Source organism: Onychomys torridus, chromosome 16 (genome assembly GCF_903995425.1).
Source record: "Onychomys torridus chromosome 16, mOncTor1.1, whole genome shotgun sequence".
Taxonomy (NCBI): domain Eukaryota; kingdom Metazoa; phylum Chordata; class Mammalia; order Rodentia; family Cricetidae; genus Onychomys; species Onychomys torridus.
Genome location: NC_050458.1, coordinates 57,064,960 through 57,092,706, shown reverse-complemented (window position 1 = coordinate 57,092,706; position 27,747 = coordinate 57,064,960). Strand labels below are relative to the sequence as shown.

The following is a 27,747-nucleotide window of genomic DNA, read 5'->3' as shown; positions in this document are numbered from 1 at the left end:
ACCATTGATACACCAGACATTGAAACACTAAGCTTATTATAAAAGCTACATTTACATATTTATGAATAAACATACTTTTTTATTAAAACAAACTTAACTCACCTGATAGCTTTCCACGATTTTCTCTAAAACATGCTTCCAATGAACAGATATCTCTGAAGATGATAGCACTTTCACCCCAATTTCTGTGGGGGCTTCGCTGGGAGCTAAAATTGGGTGAGAGTGTTACTTTTCAGCCAGAAGTTTATGTAAAAAATTCAAATAAAGTTCTTGAAGTTTATACAAAAGTTCAAATAAAGTTCATTTGTATATGAATAAAATAGAATGATAACATTTTATAAATAAGTTTTAATAGTCTTCATATTTATCCATTTCTATTGTTTTTATTTTAACTGTGGTTAGTGGTGATAAGTACACGTGCATATTCACATTCATGTATGTTTACACATGTGCACACACACACACAGACACACACACATGTCCATACACACACACACACACACACACACACACACACACACACACACCACACTTAAACAAAAAAGGAAACTTCAGAGGTCTCAGGATGTTCAAAGGAGTTACTGTACTTTTAGAAACACTCCCAACTGGTATTTCTATATAGCCTTTTGATACAAATTAAATTTAATTACATAATTCATCACTTTTACTTTCCAAAAATGGGGAAATTAGTATTTAGGATAAAGAGGCATTCATGAAAATTAATTTTCTTATTGCTATTAATGTAAATTACCAGTAAAGAGAACTATTAAAAAATTTCCCTCTCATGTTTAAGCTAAAATTATAAAATAGTTCAAGATCCTTGAAACAAGTTGTGGCATCCCTGTTTCTTGGGCTCTGGAGAGCTTTTCCATGCCTAATCTTCCAACTGGGCATCCAGTCAAATGTGTATCAAAGGTTTCTCCCCCTCAAAAAAAATGTACATCCCTGGTGAAATTTACACGAAGAACCACAGAATCCTTGAAGCAGGGGGTCATCAATTTTTATTATCTTTCATTAAAAAGACATAATCCTACTTAATGTTAAGAAATGTCCCACATGTGAGAAGCTACCTCTCCCAGTCAAAGTAAACAAGTGGTGCCATGACTGGCATCTTAGCAGAAGAATGACAGACAGCTTCCACAAGTTGCAGCCCAGGCAGATTTTATGAGCCTAGTGAAATACTCAAGAAAGAAATGTGATTAATACAAACACCTAGGACTGACTACATGAGAAGCATGGCCTTTGCCTAAACGCCGACTTTAGCATCAAAAGAAACAGGAGAACAAAATCAAGACAGGATGGAAAGATAATTGAAATAATTATAACCTGTATTTTCTCTGTCAGATTGTGGGGACCCACAAAGGCTCTCTAGTGAAAACTTACTCAGGGTCAGAGAATCATTCCTCTCTCCTCCCCTCAAGAACCCTCCAACAGGTTGGATCTGGACTCCGACAGCCTCTCACATGAGATGAAGTCCTGTTTTTAACCCCAAGAAGACAACACATAAGGGGGAAACACTATACCACTGGGAGTGCTTGTTGCCTGGTTTTGAACTGAAATGATTTTTTACTTTTATTCTCTGGAGATACATAGTTAGTTTAGTTGAGACAAATTACTCAGCTGACTACTTCTAATGTCTGTATTTTAAAGTAATATTTTATATGTAAAATAACATTTGTTTTAAACATAAGATAATTTGAAATACAATAAAATTTCTTAGAAATATGGAAGCTAATACAGAATATATGTTAAGAATTCCCATTGACTTCTAAGAGACAGCGCTACATTTATTTTTGAGTCATATGTTGCCAGCCTGGTGGCACATAGTTGTGATTTCAGAAGGCTGAGGCAGGAGGATTTCTGAGAGTTTAAGGCTGGCCTGGGTTGCACAGTAAATGAGACCTTGTTTCCAGACAACAACACAATTTGTAAATCAGCCAGGCCAGGACACTGGATTCTTTTCTCTAAAAGAACAAAAGAGAACTGCACAATACTGCAGTTTTTGAATTCTTTTTGTAGTGTTACTCCTGTGTGCACCAAGAGAAACCTAGCCAAGAGTATTTTATTAGGACAGAAAGCATAAAATCTCCATTTTCTTTTCCATCCATCGATTATTGACAGAATACATACGAATACAGAGAAATAATAGGGGTGACTCTGTGTGTGTGTGTGTGTGTGTGTGTGTGTGTGTGTGTGTGTGAGAGAGAGAGAGAGAGACAGATGTCTTCTTCTATATTTTCCAACCTTATTTTTGGGGATGTGGTCTCTCACTGATAGACAGGGGTAGCTGACCACCAAACTCTGCCTTTGCACTGGCACTATAGGTAGGAGCCTCTAAGACTTTTTTCTCTCACATGAGTGCTGGAGATCTGAATTCTGGTCCTCCCAGGAAGCCCCTGGACAGGAGAGCCTTCTCCCTGACACAATTATATCTTTTGTGTTGTGTTATAGGTGCATATACACATGTATGTGTGTGCATGTGGAGGTAAGAAGACTTATCCTCAGATATCTTCCTCAACTGCTTTTCCATCTCTTGTCTAGACAAGGTCAGTGGACCCAGAGCCCACTTATTTGGCTAGCCTGTTTGGCCAGTTAGCATCATGGATCCTGTTGATCCTGTTGTCTCTACCTCCCTAGCCTTGAGGTCACAGGCACACTATAGCTCCTCATTTTTTTTCTGTGTGCTGGAATCGAATCTAAGGTCCTCACACTTACAAAAGTAAGTGCTTTGCCGCCTGAACCTAGCTGTTTAAATGGGGGAATCACAGACAGCAACCTAATTGTGTTTAACCTGAAACTGTGTGCTGTTTGCATGTACATAAAAAGTCCTCAACAAGTATGCTTCGTTTACTGAACAGTCCCAGAAAACATGAGAATACCACTGCCCTATTCTCAAATGGCTTATAAGAAATGTTTTTCTCTTCTTTTAATTGACTTATTTATTTTCTTGTGGTGAATTAGGTACATTTTGGACTCATGAAAATAAAATAGATAATAAATATTTTCTCTAAATTTGTCAAATACAAATGGACTAGACATTGTTGATATATTTATTGCTTGTATATATTATATATAGTTACTGTACTTATTGTATATAGTTTTTCTTGTATTAATTATAACTTTTTATTACTTATATTAGATGAAAAGGGGAAATGTGGTGATTTTATTTGTATGTTAATAAATAAATCATGCATGGAGACCAAGGGGGAAAAGGCCAGCATTTTTAAGTAAACATAGAAGTCAGGCAGCAGTAGCACATGCCCTTAATCAGATAAGTTGGTAGACAGGGTCTCTGTGTGTTCAAGGACACACTAGGAAACAGCCAAGCGTGATGACACACACCTTTAATCCCAGTACCAACCATAGAGACCTGGAGGTCTGTATAGACAGGCAATGACAAGGAAGTGAGGTAGCTGGGCTAAGAGCCAATGAGAGGACAGAACAGTAAGGCAATAAAGGCTCACATTAGACAGGAAATACCTCATTTTGGTAACTGCAGAGCTGGAGAGGTAAGGTTGGTGGCTATCACTATTTCCCTGATCTCTAAGGCTTTCACCCCTTTATTTGGCTCCGTCTTTCTTATTTAATAAGATGGTTTAAAAATTCATCTCCATTTTCTTCTATCCTATCTTATTACATCCTGATAACATTTTTCCGCCCTCCTCTTCTCCCAGTTCCTCCACACACCTCCCCACTTCCCCAGACCCACTTCTCCTCTGTCTCTCCTCAGAAAAGAGCAGGCCTTCCAGGGACAGTTTTTCTCCTTTATAGAAAATTTTCAACTGGCTAGGGAAGGTATCTCAGCTAGCTGTGAAGAGCTTGCCCTGCAAGCAAGAAAACCCTAGCTTGAGCCCCAGACTGCATTAAGAAAAGCAAAATGCTAAGTACTGTGATACATGCCTATGACTTCTGAGCTGGGAGGCAGAGGCAGGTATACCCTTGGTGCTCTTGGCCAGTCAACCCAGCCAACTCTTAGTATTCAGAGCAGGAAAAGACCCTGTCTCAAAAGGAAAAAAAACAAAAACGAACAAACAAACAAAAAAACAAGGTAGTAAGGTTCCCCGTGACCTGCACATGTACACACTAATATGCCCACATATCAACACTCAGGTTCAACACACACACACACACACACACACACACACATACACACACACACACCAATATTTAATGTAATAACAAAATGTACATAAATGCTGCTATTAGATAAAATTCAAGTTAAAATTCCAGGCAATTTTACAAATACTACATAAAAATTACATCATTTCCTTCTTTCCTTCTTCCTTCAGCCATTCACATGTATCCCCTCGCTCTCTCTCAAATTCATGATTTCTACTTCTCTAATTGTTGTTATTGAACTTTAATTGTCATTGAACTATATAAACATAACTTGCTAAGGTTTTTTTTGTTGTTGTTTTTGTTACATATATATATATATATATATATAATGTCTGGACTCAACACTTGGTATTGGATAACCAATTCTGGGTTTCTTTTTTAGTAGTGGAGTTTGAAACTACATAGACTCATGGGCTGGAGAGATGGCTCAGTAATCATGAGCACTCACTGGCCTTCCAGAGGACCCAGGTTCTACTCACACTTAATGGCTCACAACCATCTGTAACTACATTTCCAGAGGACCTGAAGCCCACTACATATAGGCAAAATAACCACATATATAAAATAACAAAATATTTTTTCCAAGCACACAGAAAAACATAGACTCTGCAAAGTTATTCAAGAATGGAGAATTCAGGATTCAAAATTATAATCATTAGGACTGGATTTCATCAGCCAACTGTTTTAAGAGCAATTTCCTAATTTACAAGAACAGACTCAGAAGAATGAAAAGGATTTAAAATATTTATAGCAGCATTTCTGTTATTTACATGGGAAGGCTGACATTTAAAATTGGCTTAAGAGAATACTTGCTTACTGAGCACACAGTGATATAAGAAGATCTCCACATACAATGCCTAAAAGAAAACAAACTAGATCCTTCTAATGGTTCTAGTTCTCCTCCTCCATGACAGCAGCCAGGTCTCTCATTCACCTACCATCTTGTGCTGAGTTGATGACAGCGACAAGGCTGTAGGGCCCATCTCCTTTATTGTTGAATGCTTTCACTTTTACTTGAAATGCAGTGGAAGGGGTCATGGTTTCATCTTTGTGGACATAGCGACCAGTGTCTGGGTTAGTAACGGTCACTTTCTTCCATTCTTCTCCATCAAATGGCTTAAATGCCACAATGTAACCAAAGTTGTTACCATAATGGTATTCTCTTGACAAAGGCTAAATAAAAATTCAAATAACAAATAGCTTTGTGATACAGTTCAGAGGGAAGCGTCTTATGAGAATACAGTCACACAGAGAAGCATGCTCTTGGCAAAATTAGGTATTTACTTCATAAATTAATGACAGTTGTGAAGATGCCATGAGATGATGCCATAGAGTGGTGTCCTTGCTGCTCATTGAACACTTGTGTGCCCGCAACCCCCATTCCATCCACCACCAACTAATTCTTCCCTCCCTCACTGTGGGAGGATGTGCATTACTTCCCATACAGTATTTTCTCAGCCCATGGAATCTGCCTTCTAAGAATCTGCAGCAACCTCCTGGCTTTCTTTTTCTTTTTCTCCTTTCATATTGTTGTGGTCAATTCTACACATTTACGTTCTTTATCTACTGCTGAAAAATAAGTTGTACAAAGACAGGAGTTGGTGAATTTGCTTTCTTTTTCATCCTCAGAACCTAGAGCAGGGCTGAAAAGACACAGGATGAATGACTGAACTGCACAATTTAAAGGCCATAATATGAATCCAGATTCTAGAATGTCTTGGTTATCATCAGAAAGTGATTTTTAGGAGGAGTAGGAGTCTAAGTACCTTGGAGGAAGAGTGGGACCACTCCCATGTGCAAGGGGCTGGCTTTGGGCACCTGCTTACTGAACATTACTGCCATGCTTCATTTCCTGGAACTTACTCAGGGTTTCTCAGGAAGACAATCATCATTTGCAAAAAGGTTTGTGATGGTACAGACAGCCCTGAGTTAAAGGTAGTGTAATACCTTTTATTTGCACTTCTGAAGGTCTAATTTTTATAAATGTTTGTACTTTGGGATATAATATTGACTCTAAAACACATACACACACACACACACACACACACACACACACACATTTTCAAACTAGCAAAAAAATTTTTTTTTCCTAGATTTCACTTGAAGAAGATCTAATTTAAATGGTTGTATAGCAGAGTTAAGTCACTTTACGCTGTACATCCGTTTCTTGGATAAATCAGTTTAATTCACGAAAGGAATAAAGATAAAGCCTGGCAATTTTCTTGCCATCATTGACACCTTATTGTGACCCTTTAATATCTTCAACAGTCAAATACTAAAACTACAGAATGAGTGGGTTGTGCAGAGTGTGTCTAGCTAGAAGTCTAACTCAGACAAATTGTGGCTGCCTTACCTTCCCCTGTCCCAGTATCTCCTGCTTTGAAAATCTAGAGTCAGGCACAGAATCTCCCTTTGAGTCATGAAAACTGGATGAAATGTTTGGCTCTTAGTGTCAAGCCCTTTGGGTGACTGCTAAAACAGATGAAGATGGATTACAGTGACTGAAGCACGGCTTGAGTGAGAGCCAGTGTTCTGTTTAGAAATGGATTTGATGTCATTTGTGAACATAATCTCTAGTGTATAAACATCCAGGCAAAAGGTTACATGACTCACAACAGGTCAGTGGGCAGTTGTGCTCACAGTCCCTGCGGGATCAAAGAGTTGGGTGTTTTCTAGGGCAACACATCCCCAGCAGCCAGTATCTTGTTTGGCACGAGAACTGCTTCCTAAGCACGGGAGGATGTGAAATCTGATGTGCAGTTATGGGCAAAAAGTGTCTTTTTTTTTTGTTTTTACTTGGGTTGAATATTCCTTTTTATTTTCAATTTATTTTGATAAAAATGGGTTTTCAATTAAAAATAGACGATATATCTCCATGAAGTGTGTTGGTACTTACCGCCCATGTTATTGTCAGCTCTCGGTTGCTTCCACCCCCACCTCCTACATCTGAGGGAGCCACATTTGGTGCTGAAACAAGTAAAATTGCAAAACGTAAATCTTAGAAGCTAAGGTTTTTTATTTTTCTGATAATGATGTTCTTATTTACCACAGAAAACCATGCATTCTTCATCTGCTAAGCAAAGTCAGATGCAGGAGGAGCTGCTCAGCCACACTAGCAGGTGTGTATATCCATCCTCTCCCATCATTCTTGGGTCTCTGTGTCTAGTGGAGACTACACCATGTAGTTTCCATACCAGAGAACTGTCCTTTATGTACTCTTCCTTAACCCCCAGGCTAGCATACCTCTCCTGTCACAAATGGACACAGAAGAACTCACACATAGTTCTGCATGGAAGAACTCACAGATGTGCCTGGAAGAACTCATATACAGCTGGTTTGTACTTGACCCCATAATCAAATTTCAACAATCCTCCATCTTTCCTCTTTTAGCCCCAGAAATCATGTTTTCTCATTCTTTTAAAAGTGGCACTGCTTTAATCTGCCCATCCTAGTGCCTTTTTGGCTTTTGTCTCTCCTTGCAATCCCTCCAGGGCTGGTACTGCCTCTTGCTGAATACATGGACTTGGCTTCTAACTAGACACGCCTGTCCCTGCACTCCCAGCAATGTGGGCCAAATTCAGCACTACACAAGAAGCATACACTTTCCCTGACAAATGCACTGGCTCATGTGAGCTGTCACCCCAGATCTGCTCACACCCTAAGGTGATGAAGTGTTAGTGCTTCCGTGACTAAATCTCTTCACAATAGGGACCTAGTCACACCCATCATAAAATGTACCTAGTAAGGTAACACTCGGGGGGAAGGGGGGTGCATCAGAGTCTGACAAAGAGCTGTGACTCCAAGAAGCATATTTTAAAAGTTCCATGTCAGTCTTATAAATTCATTGATGAAATATGTACTTCAGCTGCATAGAAACTAAAATACATTTTCTTCCTCTGTCCATCAAGCTATGTGATCTTCTTTCTACATGAAGAGATTAATATGAAGCCCAAGATACAAATACACAATTCAACTGTCACCACTGTGTACTAGAGGGTGAAAATGGGCACACAAGATGTTAAGAGGTGAAGTGTAGCTCATTTGTTAATATATACACAAATTGCAGGTCAAGCTATTAAAATAACTGTGAATGCTCTTAGCCCCAAAACTAATATTCTACATTTAAAACTCTGTTTGCTATGGAAAAACTAAAAGCTGCTTTTTCTAAAATCAATAAATCAAATATTGTTTTACTCTAGATGCAAGTAGAGTGGGTGTGGGGAAATAATTTCAAAGTAATCTTAAATAAATGGTTATAAAAATATATGGAATCAAATATTCTTCTTAGGACATGTGTATTTGCCAAGTTATTTCTTTGCAATGCTTTTCATTAAAACCAATTTAAACTTTTTAAGTTATAATAGTTAAAAATAGACTATCCCTATTAGACTGAACATCTTCTAATTTGTGATAAATTAAATACTTTCTAGTATGCTTCAAGACTCATTTTCTTTTCAGAGAGTGTCCATTTTGTTCATGCTTTTAAACTCAAAATAAGAAAAACACAAAGGTAAGAACTATGTCTGTTAATAGAAAATTTTGCTGTTTTGCCTAGATTGTTGACTTATTGATTATTTTTAGATTTAGCAGAGTAGAAGCAATTTTCCACAAAGGGAATTGACACATAATATATGTAAATCGAATCAGAGAACAGAGCAGTTGGCACTGGATGTTCAGCCATGCTTGAGCAAGAAGCCTTCCCATAGAATGCTTGGTCTCAGGGAAGTAAATCTTAATAAACATTAGCAGGCATGTTTTGAACTAATGTTTAAAAAGTGATAAATTATTAATAGTGAATAAACAATATTTATAGTTTGAAAGTAAGAGGTTAAATCATCCCTTTGCCAGCATTTTGGATAAAGAATAATTTTTTTTATTTGCAAAAGGGCTGGCATGTTTCAGCTTATATACTCCAAAACAGCTTGGAAATCAACTCAATATCATGATTATTCTTTCCAATGAAAGAACCTAATATTCCCAAATTTCCTTTTATATTTTAATTCTTAAATAATTTCCAGTGAACATCTCTTTGGGCTTTATTTGACAACATAAAAACTGGCACATAAGGAATTCTGGATTTTTTGTTTGTTTGTTTGTTTGTTCATTTTTATTGTTTTGTTCTGAGACAGGGTTTCTCTGTGTTGCTTTGCACCTTTCTTGGAACTCACTCTGTAGCCCAGGCTGGCCTCAAACTCACAGAGATCCACCTGCCTCTGCCTCCCGAGAGCTAAGACTAAAGCTGTGTGCCACCATTGCCCAGCAAGAAATTCTGAATATGAAAGTCATATATTTTCTAAAGATTGGCTTTTGATACAAAATGTGCTGGGAAATTATTTTTTAATTAGTGCTTTATTGTGCATAGTCATCTTAACACAAAAAGTTAATCATTAAAATTTCAATTTATATTAAAATTTCATTATGATTTAAAAATATGATTGAACATGATTGTATGTGTCAGTCTATAAAACCAAGGACTGACAGTCAGTGTTCTATTTTCAATGTATAGATGCCTCATTTTTAACAGCTTCTTTTATTTTTGAGATTACAATACAATTATATCATTAATACACAATTCTGAAGTGCTAACAGTCCAATCCAATGAACTGTACAGTGCTTGTTACTCCTAAGGCCTTGACCTGGTGGTAGAACACACTGAAAAGTCTTTTCACATGGCTCGCATTTGAATAGATGCTTTCCTATTGGAGGATGAAAACAGATTGGGAACCCATGATGTCTCATCCAGCAAGATCACCAGTTCTTTTAATATTTGTAAATATAAAGAAACAGCAGCATATCTCTGTGACTCCCTCAGTGGACTTACAATAAAGGAGTAACTCAGGTCAGGTGAGGACATTTAGTTTGGAAGAAACAAAGGTTGTGAGCAGAAATCACAGTGTACAATACATTTTTCTGCGGATCTCAATCCGATAATGGTTTTTTGTTATTTAAAAGAAGGGAAAGGATTAAAGATTTCTACTGTACTTATATTTATGAAAACAAAAGAATCATTCTAGTGCATTTGCTACACTTGTTTACACACAAAATGGCAATAATTTTTCTATACTACTACTGCTACTAATATCTTCCCCTTCCTATTAAACACATTTAAAAAAGAAAAATAGAAAACAAAAATAAATAAAACAGTAAATAAAAATATGAGAGTATAATAGTTTCATTAGGCATAAAATTAAGGCACTATGCTTTTCATATCATTTTTGGTTGTGATGCTATTTTTCCTCATTAAATGGACCTGAACTGACAGAGATATTTATGAAAGCTACCAAAATTAACCTGCCTTCACTGCAGAGATATTGATGTGAGAATGTGTTCTGTGAGGACACAAAACAAAGGGGATGCTTTTGTTACCATTTTTAATTAAAATACTGTTCCTTAAATTACAAATATGTCTTCTAGCTGAAAACTCTCAATTTTGCACAGTCACTCAAAGGAATACCACTCCCTGATGTGGTACTAGATATTGATTATTTTTATAGATTCTAATATAAAATAATCAAACTCAATCTGAGATTTAAAAACTGCATCACTTCTACTGTGAGATAAAAAAAAAAAAAACAATTTAAGATAGACTTCGTAGTAATTGTCTCTAGGTAGTGAGTCCCTTTAAACAATATTATCTGAGACTAAAGAATAAAAATATCATTTATAGCTAAATGCCTAAGAAAAAGGGAGGTCCTACAGATGAGCAATGTCAAAGATTGCCTTCTACTTTATGGACAATATTCACTAAGGAATCTGGTGTTCAGAAAAGACACTGTTTACACAATAGAAAAATCAATCCAACTCAATGAGGAAAAAATGGTCTAAACTTGAGATAGGTATGATGTTACAACTGAAATATTTACCTAACCCAGCTTAAACACTTGGGATTTTCCTGAAATTTTATTCTGAAATGAAAGCTTGTTCAAACACACCAAGTTTGATTTCTTGGTAGGGAATTCTGTGGTGAAAACCGCCAGTCACGTCACAATCCATTTGTTTTTCTTTGTTTCTCAAGAGAGGGTAAATAATCACTCAGAAGCCACTATTGCAACATAGGTGGCATCTGAGATAGCAATGAATAAATAAACCCAAGACCTGGCTAGGCAGTGTCTATGTCCTATACGGTTTCAACTTGGATTGCGTCTTCCTCCTAATGAAATTTCTGTGGTGTAGAGAAAACAGAATGTTCCAGGTCATTTTGTAGGGGAATATACAAAAACTAGAATTTCTGGTGACGTCTGCCTTTGTATTTAAGGAAGAAATTGAAGCTTCAGTTAGGATTCTAATCCAAGTTCAGAAAGCAGATGTGTGTTCAGAGTCCTGCTTGAAAAGCTATCTTGAAGAGATATCCCGTGAAATGGAAGAGACATCTGGATTTGAATTTTCAAACATACAAGTATGGCCCTTGACTTAAATCAACTATCTGAATGTCTCCAACCCATTGATAAGCAATGGGATAGTCTTTCCAAAACAAACCAGGAATTTTAATGATACTCTTTCTTTTGTCACTATCAGGCTTATCAGATCAGCTGCATAAAACTGCACAGACTATAGAAAGTAGTTCATGATGGCCATGCCCCATGACATTAAAACCTATAGTTCTATTTGGAAATCAGGCCAAAGAACTGGGGTAGCCAAAAATATGGGTAAGAGACATTAAGAGACCACAGCAGAATATTAATAGCAGTCAATCATTTTTTTAAAATCTTTAACTCAAAACTCTGATTTTGGGCAAGGAAAGTTAAATGAACTCAGCCTGTAAAAATGTTTTTTAATAGACAGGGATTAATAAAAGGAAGAAATATCATTAGAATCAGAATAACATTCTATCTTGGAAACATGGGGTAAAGGAAGAGTGGAATGTTTATTAAAATAAAGGGTATTTAAAGGGAGTTGGTACTTAGCATAAAAATGTAAATCAGAATTGATTGAGATGCTTTGAAAATCTAGTTAGATGACAACTAAAGCTGTGTCTTAAGTCATGACTCCTCAGTGCCATGATCCCATGAACCTTTACTGTCTCCCTTGTCTACAGACCCTTCTTGCCCCTAAACCCTGCCCATATGTGCCAGGCACATGGCCATTCAGCTGCAAATGTTTCTGTGGTATGCCAAAGAAGTGAACCTCCCAAATCATTGAACCTGTTTAATACAGACATTGGTTAATCTTAATCAATGATTAAGATTAAGATTCATTAATCTTAAGATTAGTGGTTAAGAGTCACAATTTATATTATAGACCATATATTCTACATAGAAACTTTATTTGAATAGTTTCTGGTAGAATATGCTGAGAAAATATAATACTGATAGATTTTTAAATAATTAATGTATATCCTACATTAATATTTTAGTAGTTATTTTATTGCTTTGGGCTACACACACACACACACTCTTAACTGAACCACTGATTACAGAGAATGCATACAAATGCATTCTAGTACATATTAAAGGGGTGTTGTAACCTTACAACATTTACAAAGGTTATTGCACATACCAGCACCATCTGTTTTGATCCTGTTCGAGGGTATACTGGGTTCTCCTGTACCTAAAGTATTGGTCGCTACCACCCGAAATTCATACTCCATCCACGGGATCAAATCCACTGCTTTTGCTGCCTCCATGTTTCCTTCAATGATCGGGGGATCTCGATAAAATCAACACAAAATAGAAATTAGCAGTTGACTAAATCCTTTTCTTACCTAGCCATTTTCATTTTACCATTTCAGAGAGACGGTACATACACAGTGGGTTGACACGGAAGCATCAATAACAAATGCTGTGTTGAAGAAGGTGAAAGGTCACTGATAACCATCTAGAGAAAGTGACACATGTGTGTGCAATTTGCCTGTCTAGAACCCCTGAGGTGTGGGCTCCTGCCAAGCTCTGGAGCTCTGCCAAGCTTTGTTGCTAATCCAGGGGCTGCCCTTGAGTAGAAAAGAGCCAACTCTCTTGGAGCAAATGCTAGGATGACTTCCTAAGGCAGAATTTGGGTGAACATCCACTAGTGTGGTCTATTGGGAGAAAATGATTTTCTGCTCGAATTAAAAATGACACCATGAATAATATTGCTTGTACGTTGTGTAGACTTACACCATCTGGAGCTAAGCGTCTATGTACTATAAGAAGTTAGTATTATGGCTACTCAAGGGAGGTTATAAATCATCATTAAGATAGGATCTTAGCTTGCTTATTTAATTGAGATATGATAAAAATACACAACCAAGACAGGTCTATCTCTTAGTTTAAGCTTGCTTCAAACATTGCTACATGTTTTTAATAATTAGCCTACACACAAGTGCATGTAAATACCTGTATACCAGTTGGAGAATTTGTTCTTTTAGGCTTGCCTGTGACTCATTATGTTAATATTTGGGGAACTGTCATCTGTTTATGCAGATCATAAACACACAGCCTTTGAGGAGGTGGTGCTCAGTGTCCAGCTTTTACCTTCTGACTGCCTTGCATGCCAGGGCTAGCTTAGGCTGCCCCCTGCTTAATTTTTTTTCCATTGAATGCTAGTTTTGTCAATTGCCCTATCATCTTGTCACAGCTTTGTTTAAATGACTGAAGATGTAATTTTGACTTCCTGATTAAAATTTTGGCTTCCTCTGGTCTCTGTTTTCATTCTATGTGGTTTCTCTGTCACATTAAATCCACATCTATGCTTAAATTCACGTACAGAAGAACTTTGATTTAAGATGATGGAAAGAGGGCAAGTAAGCGTCTACAACAATAAAAGATCTTCATCAAGTAAAGGGGAAAAGCAGGTTGATATGATTCTGGTTGAGATGGCGTAAACTATGTTACTCTTTTCATCGCCTTTGAGCTTCCCGTAGAAAGAAGGCTGTATCATATTAAATGATAAGAAAGCCAAGAATACATCAATGTCTAAATTCAGAACCTGTGTAATACCTAATGTGAACAGTGGGGTCTCAGCAGAGAATTTTAAGAAGAAGCTTAAATTAATCTAAATATTGTTAGATGTGAGCCCCAAGTCCAAAGACAAGTGTCTTTGTAAAAGACAAAGAGGAGAGACCTCACAGAGAGAGAGAAACACTATGACCATGGAGATAGATAGTAAAGTGATGCAGTCATAGGCAAGGAACATGGGTGATATTTGTTTCTAAAAGACACTGGAAGAGAGCTGGGGAGATAGCTCAGCTTACAAAGTGCTTGCTGAATATGCATGAAGACCTGCATTCAACCTCCCGAACTCACATAAAAATATTGAGCATGGAGCTCAGGAGACACTCAACAGTTACGAGCATTTTTTTGCTCTTGTAGAAGACCTGGGTTTGGTTCACAGCACCCACATGGTAGTTCACAACCATTTGTAACCCCAGTTCCAGGAGATACGATGTCCTCTTTCTCACCTCCATGGCAGCAGACACATATATGGTATACTTACATACAGGTAGGCAAAACCCATATATATATGAAAAATTAAAAAAAAATAAAAAAGGGGTCTTGGCATGTTAGAGCACTTGGGAGGCAGAGATTGGAGGATCACTGGAGATTGTTGGCCAGCTAGCTTAGACTAGTTGACAAACTGCAGGTCAACAAAGGACCCTGACACAAAAAATAAAGTAGACTTCTTGTAAGTAACACCATTCAAAATTGTCCGTTGGTATCCAAGAATCCATGTACACATGTGTACATGTGCACCCCTAAATGTATATGTAGAAACACACACACACACACACACACACACACACACACACACACACACACACCACATAAAATATCAGAAGCTGCAAAGTCAAGGGGTGTGTGGTTTTTTGGAACTGAGAGACAGTATAGCCATGAAAAGACCTTGGTATCATATGCTTGGCATCTGAAACTTTGAGAGTCAATTTGTATTGGTTTAAGGTACAGAATTTGTGAAGTTTGTTATGCTGATCATGTAGAAAGAGTTTGGGAGTCCGTAGATAAAAAAAAAAAAAATTAAAGAAAACTCAAAGAAGCAATCAGATTCACTCTGTTACTTCCCATGGAACAATTCCTCAGCACTACTAAAAAATCTTAAGATTGGAGACATTGAACACCTTCCTAAAGGCCCATCTTGGCAATGACAGACTGCTCCTGCGGTAGCCAGTGCTTCACCAGGACTCCTCCAAACAGCTGAACAGTGAACATCTATGAACGGGTTATGTTAGCTTTGAATGGGAAGAGCCATGCAGCTATTTTGTGGATACTACAGCTGAAAGGCTGCCTTCAGACACATATGAAGAACTAGTCTGAACATCCTACGAACACAAGAAGCCAGGGATTTCTCCCAGTAGAGAAATCTTACTTGACTCCCTAGAATAGTTTGGAGGAGTAGAGGCAATAGGTCATAAATGGTCAACTGGAGTTTCTTGGTGGTAACAGTTGGATTCCAAACATGGACTTGGACCTTCGCTTAAAAACAAGTAAAAAAAGGTAGAAAGATAATCATACAGCTCTGGAGCTCCTACCATGAGAAGGCAGACTCCAACAGGAAGCCATGGCTCAGAGGTGAATATAACCTTCTTCGAGAGGGAACAGGAAGTAGATACTAAGAGACTAGCATCTAGTAGGATGGGCAGATAGTTTGTTGATAAAATTCCTATGTAGCCATGAGGATCTGAGTTTGATCTCCCTCATCTATGTACAAAGCTAGTCATGCTACCATGCACTTGGAATCCCAGATCGAGGGAGATGGAGACAGGCAGATACATGGAACTGGAAGGTCTGTCACCCTAGACTAATCAGCAGTCGTGGGTCCCAGTTAAAGTCTACCACAACAAATAAATGGATGCTCTAGAGGAATGGCACCATTGGTGACTCTGGCCTCCATGTGTGTCCAACTGCACATATGTGATCATGTATACACACTAACACACATCATATATACACACAGGAAATAATGTGTTAAATCTGCCTTCTTAGTGATTAACAAATGTATTTAAAACCTATAAAACAATATACATGTATGTATACTTTTAGGCAAATATAAAATAATACTAACTGCATTCTAAAACATAGCCTTATGTTTTTATACCTACAGATATTTTTGTTCTCACCATGAATCAAAGAAGCTTCTTTTGTTAGCAAATGGAGACTATTACAGAAAAGCAAAATTGGTCATAATTCAGAGAAGTATTAATCACAGGGAGCTTAGCCCCAGTGAATATAACTACAGCACAACTCCTGTACCCAAGGCTCAGGGATATCAAGAAGGTGCAGAGAGATTGTAATAACCAGAAGACCAGGAAGTCCACTACATGTGAGATTGTCTCTCCTAGAAATGAATAGGAAACTTCACCCAGGTTACCTCAATGGCATGGCTGCCTAAACAAGACCTTAACAATGATAATCCTAATAGATACACTAATGTGGAAGGGGATGTCTCCCGGGTCCCACCCCTAGACAAGGAACTATAGGCAACTAATGATCACTGAGAGCAGAATTAGCTTCAACCAGGGAGAGCCTCCTAACTGGTTATACAATACAAATGCTCAGCCCTGAAATCATATATATACAAGCAAGACTAAACAAATTTAGCAGCTTTTATTTACATATTTGTGCATTCATATGCATATGTGTACCAATAGTAATAGAAGAAAAAGAGACCATCAATCTGAGCAAGTGAGGGGGTCATGGGAGGGATTGGAGAAAGAGGACATTAGGAAGACTTGGAGGGAAGAAAAATTACAATTAGAAGAGACAAAAAGGAAAACCATGTGGAAACATGAACAGACTCATTAGACAGGCAAACTTACCTGTCTTGGCATCTTTCCAGTCATCTGAGAGAATAGTCTTGGTCTGGATAGTGTATTTAGAGATGGGACTGTGATTATCTGAACCACGGCTCCAAGTCAGTGCCACAGAGGTAGCTCTGATATCTTCTATTCTCAGGCCACCTGGAGGGCCTGGGGGCCCTGGGATAAAGATGTGGGTAAGAAATCAGTGAGTCTCAGTTAGTGAATTAAACACACATGAGAATACACAAGGGGCCTCCTTGCAGTTATTCTAAACAATGCAATTTGTGTTGGTTGTTGCTCTTTCCTCCAATGTAGACAATAAGGAGTGACAGCATATACTATGCTTGCACTTAATTATTTTATGTGTCCCTTTGTAAGGAAGGCAACACATTAAAAACAGCAGTGGGCCACCAAGATGGCTCAGCAGGTAAAGGCACTTGCTACCAAGCCTTATGACCTGAGTTCAGTCTCCAGGACCCACATGGCAGAAAAATAGAACTGACTCCCCCAAGTTGTCCTCTGATCCCCCAGACACATGGAGTTGTCCTCTGACCTCCAGATACATGCTTGTGTCCCTTAATAAATATTTCTTTTAAAATACACAAATTAAAAAAACCTAGCTCTTTACTCATGACACAAGTGAAATTAGTTAACACACATACACACACACACACACACACACACACACACACACACAAATGCACTTGGCTTCAGCAAAGCTAATACAGTTATACAATTATACAGTTATACAATGCAATACAATTATAGTGTGTTGAGCTTTAATGAATGTCTATTGGATGCATGGATCACATATTCAATTCAAATATAACAATATTTGGTCAAGTGTTTCATTCTGTCTCTCCACATGGAATAAATACCTTACTACAACCTATATTCCATAACATTAACCATAATGATAATGTTGGTTAATTATTAATATATATCTTCAATTAATTTTACTTGGATTTCTGAGAATCATTTTATATATTGTTTTGGGTATCAAATTTCTTATTAGTTACAGCAACAAAAATAAATTACATTAAGAGAGACTTCTTTACTTAAATTAAATATTGAAAATAACTCCACTAAGAGGCTCCTGCTCTGTAAACATTACACTAGATATCAACAAGTCTTAGAACACAAGACCCCATGGTTGGTGAACATAAACAGTGTTAAAATAGGTTACCATAGGTGCATAATTCTGCAGAAACTATGCTACCTATTAACTCTCCAAATTGACAATACCATGCTGAAATGGATATAACTTTAGGGGTTTCCACAGCTCTTTGAATTGAAAGACTGAAATGGACAAGAAAAGTAATAAGGGAAGTAAAGGCTGGTAAATGCCAAGAAATGGTGTTCAAGATTCTTCTATTTCAGGTCTTGAATTTTTTTTTTCTTCTTAAAACTGAGGGCTGGAGAAGGTATTTTAACTAGCAGCCATTACTTGCTATTAAAATCATTTTAGTGAAGAGACATCTAGTGCATATATTCAGAAAATGCCTCCACTTAACTCTCTCTGTACCACAGAGGCATCTTTAACTGAATTGTGGCGATCAAATACAGCAATCAACTATTTGGTTGTCACATTTTTTTTTTAAATAGCATACATCTGTCTTTATCCTGCAGCTAGTATCTTTCTTATGTTCTATCAAGTGGGTGGGTAGCCTTAGTGTCATTTCCGGCATATATAATTGGGTTTAACAGAGGATAGGCAACATCTCACACCTTTGCCAGTCTCAAGGAAGAAAGAATTTGTATGTCAATAAACACAAGACACACCATGTTGGCAGCAGTAAAATTTATTCCTCAGACTGATACATATGAATACAATAAAGGTAAACAAACTTTTAAAATGCTCATCTATGAGTGTGCTTCTATATAATGTTAAACTATCAAATACAGATATGTACACAATATAGAGCACACTTGCTATTCAAAGAGAATAAACCACATTTTTTTTTTAACATGTAAAATCCAGACTGAAACACAGGACAGCTTGTTAATGAGACTTCCAGGCAAATCAAGTACTGAGCAGAGTATTACAGATAATTAAAAAAGAAAAGGTGAAGGAGGAAAGAAACAATTTTAATGGAAGATAAGCTTCTATGATGCATCCAAACTCTGCTGAGCATTAGTGTACAGCGATGTTACAAGGAGTTGAAGAAGAAACTCCCAGATTAGCTTCTACCTGCTCATGTGCTCATCATTTCCCTGCTGTTTTTCTCTGAAATTCTTGGAGTTTCAGGTGAGCAATAGTGCACAAAGATTGGATGGTGTTGCATAAGTTAGTATGTTTGTTACTTTATGTGCATCATAACTTTATTGAGTTGTTCAGTGACTGAAACATGACATTACTGAGCAAATATATGGTTGTTATTTGTCATGTTGATCTCTGATGCACGCTTGGCTTGTTAGGGTTTATTGTTGACCATATGGATGAATTGATCACAGCTGATGTCCTTATAATCTTCAACCACACACTCACTAACTTTGAGATACTGTATTACCAGGAGGTGGAACTGAGGGAGCGGATGAAAGGAGCGGCCAGCACCCTCAAATCCCTTATGTGATAATATTACTTTGCAATATTTTATCTAATACAAAACAGACTTGTCTGCTCCATAGTCTCTTATTATGAGCTTTAGCCTTTAATGGCTGCCCCATCTAGCTTCTCACCTAGTTACTTCTTATATTTGTCTCCAAGATAAATATTTCACTCAGAGGAAAAACAAATCATAGGATTAAAAAGTTGGAATCTGACAGTTCAAAGTAAGCATGCCTTTAGGATTCACATGCTAAGTTAATGTGGTCAGGGTTTTCAAATGACAGAATCCTTGCTTTCTCGTAGGCAAAATGGGAGCAATGTGAGTTCATCATTAGATTGTTGGTATGACTAGCCACCTTAAAGAATTCAGTTCCAGGCAGGCCTTGTCCTCAGAACCTTTGAAAACAGTCAGTTACCATTATCACTCAACATGCTTTCTAGGAGTCACAGCTCCTGGAAGCAGTAATTACTCCCAAGAAGAAACATTCATTGATCATCTAAGAGCAGCAGGGATCCTAGAAAATGAAGTGTTTTCTGTGGCCTCTGATGGAAGTGAGGGGAAATGAAGACTGTACAGCTACTGTGGAGCACAGAATTCTGGGTGGCCTGAGCTGCACTTCCCACGGAGGGTTTAAGCAGCAGAGGTGGTAATGTTACTTGGTTGATTTTTTTCCCTCCAGAATGATGGTGCTGTGGTAGAAAGTGAGGCAAAGAAACTGTGTGCCTTAGAACAAAAGAAGGCACCAGCAAGCCGAGAGCCCTTTCCGGAGCCTCTTGTCAATGGGATACAGGGCACGGGGTTTACACATAACTGTGATTTCAAGTTTCCTTTCCTTCCTTCCTCTCTCCGCCTTCCTTCCTTCCACTATTCACTGTGTACTCTCAATAAATCCTCATGGGAAGAACTGGCATTCAACATTTTACCACATACTTAGCATTTGTTAGGGCATCCTCATCCAGAAGACAATAATTTCTATAAGTACATTTTCATCTCATGGGTACATTATCATAGTGTGAAGTACTCTCCGATGCTGCCTGCTAAATATTTCCAGTCTATGTGATGTCACCTATTCTTTAAATAAATGTTGCCAGTTTCAAAATTGTCATTCTCTTTCTCCAGACAAGTGGTCAGTTTGTAATACAAAAACCAAAGCATCACAACACAATTTTTACCAAAGTGCTACCTACAAGCTGATGAAGTTAGAAGATGCTAAGGAGACAAAAATTATGGAACTCATCACCCTTTATTTGATAAAAATCATCTCAAAATAAACCTTTTCAATAGAGAAAAAAAACATATAAGTTTCAGCTGGACGGTTATTCCTCCTTTACCAAATAAGTCAGTTAAAGACCCTTCATTACAAGAGGCCTGCTAATACCAGAAAATTTGTCAGGACAATGGCTCATTTGTAATGCTACAAGATCAAATTGGTGTGGTATGCAGCTTTTCAATTTTGAGCAGTAGTAAGTCAGAGATAAATAGTAAATGTTCTCTGACGTTGACTTAAAAATAAATAAAAAAGAACTTCTACCCCGCTTAGAAATGAGATTAAGGCAAGAGGAAGTTAATGAAGCTAAGAAACCATTCTTGTTTAAACATGAGAATTCACACTTTACTACCATGTGGTTTCTTTATGAATTTTCATTCTTTATTTTCTTGTCTACTCTTGAAGGTATCATCTCAGACATAGCTAGGGAAATTTCCAGGAATCCACAAGGACGACCCCAGATTCGAGTACTAGCAATAGTGGAGAGGGTGCCTGAATTGGTAATCAGATTGGTAAAAACCCTAACTGTCATCATAGAGACTTCATCCAGTAACTGATGGAAGCAGATGCAGAGATCCACAGCCAAGCATCAGGCTGAGCTATCAGAGTCCCGTTGAAGAGAGGGAAGAGGGATTATATGAGCAAGGGCGGGGGGGAGTAAAGATCATGATGGGGAAATCAACAGAGATGACTGAACCAAGTTCCTGGGAAATCATGAACCACAGCTCTAGAGCCTGCATGGGCCTGGACTAGGCTCTATGCATATGGGAGAGAGATGTGTAGCTTGGTCTGTTTGAGGGACCCCTATCAGTGGGATCAGGATCTATCCCTCGATCATGAGCTGGCTTTCTGGAGCCCATTACCTATGGTTGGACGCCTTGCTCAGCCTTGATGCAGGGGACAAGGAGGACTTGGTCCTGCCTCAACTGAATGTACTAGGCTTTTCTGACTTCCCATGGGAGCCCTTAACCTTTTGGAGGAGTGCATGGGGGGCTAGTCTTGGGGGAGGAGTCTGGGGAGGAGTGTGAGGAGGGATGAGAGGGGGATCTGTGGTTGGTATGTAAAATGAACAAAAAAATTCTTAAAGAAAAGAAAATACCCCAAGTAGTGACTCAGATGTGTTTCCATGGTGATATTTACACACACACACACACACACAAAAAAAAAAAACAACCTCAAAATAGTTTTGAATATTTACTAAAATAGAAATTGGTGTAGATAGTTCTTTATGTCAACCACAACTACAAGATATAAAGGATGCGTATAAGAAATCCAGAGATCCTTGTCCTTTGAAAATTATTTGCAGTGTAACCATCCATGTGTAATTATCTAAGAGTAATATACACATCCTCAAATGGTTCCCCCTCAACCACAGATGAAGTTGCTGGGGGTCACTAGTCACTAAATGAAATGACTAAAAAATATCTCAATGCTACACGTAAAACTGTCTAAGTGGAGCAAAAATTAATTCTTGGAAAAAAATTAAGAATTTTAAGTGTGTTTCTCTCCAAACAAAGAAAACAGAAATTGAAATTTAAGCAGTCCCAGGAAGAACTGAACATTCGGGTTCAGGCATCGCTTCAGCTCGATCCTAATATAAACCCCACCCTACCTCCTGAGGGAGAAGGCTGAGAAGGATCATGGGAGGAGTTACTACAGTTTAATGTGAAAGCAAGCTGTTGAAGACTTCACCATCTTCCAGGGAATCTCGCTATAGACACTGTCCGTGTTTACTTCCCAAACCCAGACTCAGCTCCCGGACACTTGAAGGTCATGATCCCTGGCGTATGGCTTACAGCTGTTTTTCAACAGTTCCTCCAAAGCATGAAAGTCATTGTTAGGAAGGACATCACCAGTAGTGCGACCCCACCCAGCGTGCACTCCTATTAAAACAACTGGTGAACTGGACCGCAACACTTCATTACCTGTTATACTAAAGTAAACAGTTCCTGTGGCGGCAGCATTCTTGTTTTATATGTTACCAGGTCTTCTTAACTTTTTATGGTAATGCGCTTACTTCTGAGATACACAATCTCAAAGAAAAACAGGATAGGAAATACGGGACTTTCACTGGGCTAGTATAGGATGACCTAGGTTAGTTTGCTAGGCGTTGTTTGCGGGTGTTAGTGAAGATAATCCAGGAGTTTAAAACCTCTCACTTCGAAGCGTGTTAAGATGTCTCAAACATCCTCTACGAACTAGGATGGGGAATGGAATTGTAAAAGCTATAAGGTTGCGTTAATTAGTTAAATCTAGTTTGGCACTGTTTTGTTTTTTGTTTGTTTTTTTTAAGTTCGGGAGAAGGGGGCTTTCACCAGGTTGGAGGCAGGCTGGCACAGACGGGGAGAAAGGGGTCCACCATGTTTTTCTCTCCATCTTTTCTCTTTTTACCTGCAAGAGGAAAGATTAATGCTGAAGGGAATGTCCAGATGCCCAATTCTGGGCAGGAAATCACCTGTATTGGGACCTGCCATGTTTCCTTGACAGTTGAAATCATGAATACAGAGCTGTCTACTTACCAAGGTTGTTTGCCTAAAGGAGAGAAACTGACAGCATGGGCATCAGTCAGTGACCCTCTGTTCCTCATCAGCACTAACTGAAGTTCAAAAGCACAGGAGTGGTGTCTAAAACTCTTAAGCAAAAGCCAGAATTTACACCCAATACCCACCCCCAAAAGAAAGAGAGATAACAGATGGAAATGAAAGAAAAAGGAGAAAAGAAGGCTGGAGCCCCTGGATTGTAAATTTCATCCTGTCTAATTCAAGTCTAGTTACTAACAGACATGTGCTGAGGAGTTGTAATTATAAAAAGAAGGAGGAGGAGTAGGTGGTGGAGGAAAGGAAGGAAGGAAGGAAAGAAAGAAAAAAGAAAGAAATGAAGGAAGAAAGATTTTTTCAGATTTAACTTCAAAGAGAAAAACATCCATAAAAATTTATATTAGTATTCCCTTTTGTAAATTTAGGACCTGATAGTCACTGACCGGGCAGCCTTTGGGAGTCTGTATTATTGCAGTTGCTTCTCTGTGCTTTGGAGTTGGGAATGTGGAGAGACAGGGCTGGAACAGTCACATAGGGTGTATCCTCAACATTGAGGTGCCTTTGTGTTCTTGTAGGTTGTTGAGACCCAAGGTCCCAGAGGAACCTAACTACTGTCATCAGCAACAGCCCCTGAACCTGGAGAAATTCTTGAAAGGTAGGTAAAGTTTTCTCCTTGAGAACCACTAGGAATGCTGGGAGCTGCTGTTTAGAAGTGTGTTCTTTAGGTCCATAGAACCCAAACTCTTCCATTTCCATAAAGGACTCCTGTCCTCTGGTTTGTCCCAAAGAATTTCTTACAAATAGTATAGGGAATTCAGAAGATGTGTACATTTTATTTTTATTATACCAAATCTGCAAAAATCTATGTATTTATGGACTGCCATGCACCATGTGCATATATTATATGATACTCACAAGAAGGTTAAGTACACACATCTCTTCACATGTTTACCATTTCTATATGGAGGAAACATTGAAATCTTCCTTCTAACCTTTGAAAAATACATATAGCACATTATTCACTGCTGTGTTTTTTTGCTGTCAAAACTATAATGCAATAGATCTATCACCATTCTTCCACTGTGCTCTCAAACTGAACATATTTGTTTTCTAAAAGTAATACACATCTTAAAACTAGACGCATTTTCTAAAAACTAGGTGGATCTAAAGCTTTCCCTGAAATCTGGTTACTGTGAGTGAATTCCAATGCCCTTTGGAACACTGGGATGGTGTTCTAGGAGTGACCTGAGAAATGCCCATACACGTCCACTTATATCTTCAGGTTGTCCTGAGTGTGACTACTGCTGACAGAAAGCACTAGGCAATTAGCAACTGAAGTGATTTATTTCTTGGGAACCAGTATGCTGGAATCTGCAATTACTCATGAAAACATGAAGTACAGTAAATCCTCATAATGGAAAAGCACTGTGACAGGAAGAAGTCTAAGACCCATCCTTCCTGCTCTTATCCAATGGGGAAGTCCCAACACAAAGTAGACTTCACATTGGGGGGAATCCTAAAATCACTTTGAGAAAAAGTAGAGGGTACCAGCTGTGAAAAGCTGCCTTTGTAGACACCAAGAGAAATTCTGGAATAACTTGTGAAACCTTAAACATTCCTTCTTTCCCTCAGTGTATCATACATTTAATCCCAGTAATAGTTAACAGAGTTAGAGGATACAAAGTCTTAAACCTGCCACTGTTGCTTCCCACACTGGTCAACAGATAAAAGCTTTGTCCCAGTGCCTCCCTGTCTTCATGTAGCTAGGGAGCAATGGGAGATCCAGGGCCAGGGTCAGAAAGGTATGCTGGGGGAAGGGGGCAGGTGCTGGCAAGTAGAAGCTAGCTAGCATGCAGATGGCATCCCCAGGACAGAGATGCACTTTCTCAAAACTAAAGGTGGCAGACTCCACAAGAGAAAATAGTTTTGCTCCAAAGGGATTTTACATAAGCAATACCTTCCATGGTTGATTTTTAAGAATCTAGCTGATACATTTGTCTTCTTCCATTTAAGACAATGAATGGAAAAGAGATTTTGCTAATGAAATTACCATTTTAGATAACCCACACTGCTGTACTATTATTTATCTTCATTTTGGATTATTAATAACTTGTGGCACTTGGGAGAATAATTTGATCAAGATTATAAAAAGAATGTGTCCTAACATTCATGGAGATTAAAATTTCAAAAGTTCGTTGTCTAATTTGTTTATCTGGGTAAATTAAATATAAAGGAGAGAAAGGTTGAATTCAATATTTGAATTTTGGAAAATCAGCATCTGACATATTCTGGTGCCATTATACTGTGACAGTTGAGAAATTTCCCCAAAATTCCTTTTGCCAATGAAATAAGATTAATAGTCCCAGCACTATATATCACAGGAACTTTGTAAAAGTCCTATAGATTTGTACACTGTAATTTGAAACATTTAAAAAGTGAGCGAGTGTGTGTGTGTGTGTGTGTGTGTGTAATGTGTATGTGGAGAGGACCCATTTCTTTTTTGAGACAGGATCTCTCACTGGCCTGGAACTCACAAACTAGGGTACACAGGCTGACCTATGACCCCAGGGATCTACCTCTGAGACTCCATAACATTGAGAAAACAAATGAAATCATCACCCCTGCATTTATAAATCTAGGTTCTGGAGACTGAACTTGGATTCTTTTTTCTTTTTCTTTTTTATGTTTTTTGAGACATTGTTTCCCTGTGTAGCTTTGGAGCCTGTCTTGGAACAGTGCGCAACCATTGGCCAGCTGAACTTAGATTCCTAAGCCCTTTACCAACTGAGCTATCTCCATTCCTCACTTTGAATGCTTATGCTTAAAGAATTATTCTTTTTATCTCATGAAAGTGTGCATGTCTGTGTGTGGTTATGTGCATGAGTGATGTTGCCTGAGGAGGCCAGAAATGTCAGATCCCCTAGAATTGGAGTAATAAGATGTTAAGAACCAATTAACATGGATGCTGAACATCAAACTCAGACCCTCAGGAAGAAAAATGTGCACTTTTACCTGCAGATCAATCTTTCCAACCTCATGACTTTAAACTATGTGAATTGTATGTTGTAAACAATACAAAACAAAACAAAAATTACAGGAAAATGGATCAAAATTTAAGTGTTTGGGGGCCACAGAGAAGACTGTAAAATGAAGCTGTAATACTACTTACTATTTCTGCTTTTGTATTTATGTCTGCACTAAGCTACATAGTAAAAAAATATAAATTATCAGACTTTCCCTTTGTTATTAGGCCAACCAATCCTATGTTATGGGTAGTAATAAAACTGCCAAATCTGTTTGGTGACTTTCAATAGAAGAAACGTTTAAAAAAAAAATAGAAAAGGGCTTTCATCTGAATTTCCACATTGATTACATATCTCACCAACATTATTTGAATCGGTGTTCCATTGTTTTGTGCTACAATAGTCAATCTGCATTGAGAGTTGACATCTGATAGTCTTGATTCAAGCCTTTCTCTTCTGCTAAGTACCTGTACTGCCATAGCATCTGATGCACGGTGCCTAATACATCTATCACAATATACCATGGAATAATACACACTAAGTTATGTTATCATATATATTTGCTTTTATTTCATATTCTCAGTCTGTGTCATCATAACATAAAGATTAGAGTTACAAAAACAATTATTTGTCAGCATAATTTAAATTATCTTCTCAAGGTGATCAATTTGACCTCTATTGCTGCAAGACACAAGAAAATGTAATGGAATCCAGCTACTGTGACAAAAGCTACTACTTGGAAAGGTCAAGGACCTTTCCAAAGGTCAAGCCACGGCTTGATGATATTTTAGCATACATACACACACACACACACACACACACACACACACACACACACACACATATATATGCTGGTACCTACAGTGATTTTCTTACATGCTATATGTGCTTCGAAGGTCAAGCCATGGCTTGATGATATTTTAGCATATATATATGCTAAAGAGAGAATTGATACAGAATAATAAAGTGTATAGACTAAGGAGTTTTTGTGTATGTAGATTCACTTCCTGTTATCAAAGATTAATTATCAGCTGATTGTAGATTCTTCCTGGATCCTAGGAGGGTACTACTGAGGGGCAGGACCCCCATGATTCCCTTTACTCTATTTACCTGCAGGACTTCATTATCTGCTCTAAAATGTATATAATTTACATAATCCTCAACCTAATTTGGCATTACTGTCCAGTAAGGACACACAGAGAAGCAAAATGTGTCTTAGCACTACAGTAGAGACTGAACACCCACAGGCCCCTGAGGTTCTTGACTGCTTCTTTTTTCTGGTCCTCGATTACTTTAAAAGGATGTTGTGCACACAGGTCAACCACAGAGCCAGAGAAATCCCAGTTCATCAAAATCTGACCAGTTTCTCAAAGACCGAGACTGAAAGTAAGCCGTTTTCATTCAACTTACCCTGAGGAATATAATCTCACAGCTAATGGATTTTAAATCATAGTCGGACTTGGAAAAGTTATCCTTTCTTGTGTTTTTAAGAATATATTAAATAAAAATGTAGGTTCTAATTTTA

General features: G+C 38.0%; 1 protein-coding gene across 3 annotated transcripts in view; it reads right to left on the bottom strand.

Annotated features, from left to right (window-relative positions):
* The window catches only part of Cntn1 (contactin 1), a 311,527-nt gene that overhangs the window by 50,466 nt on the left and 233,314 nt on the right, over window positions 1-27,747 (bottom strand). For 2 of the 3 annotated variants that reach the window (XM_036207695.1, XM_036207694.1), the window contains exons 16-20: window positions 16,865-17,023; window positions 12,616-12,765; window positions 7,016-7,086; window positions 5,058-5,292; window positions 103-206 (exon numbers count right to left, since the gene is read on the bottom strand). In XM_036207695.1, coding sequence (XP_036063588.1) covers window positions 103-206; window positions 5,058-5,292; window positions 7,016-7,086; window positions 12,616-12,765; window positions 16,865-17,023 — 719 coding nt within the window. Of the gene's footprint in view, window positions 1-102; window positions 207-5,057; window positions 5,293-7,015; window positions 7,087-12,615; window positions 12,766-16,864; window positions 17,024-21,808; window positions 23,054-27,747 lie in introns of those variants that run through there. The other variant, XM_036207696.1, reaches the window with a different exon arrangement.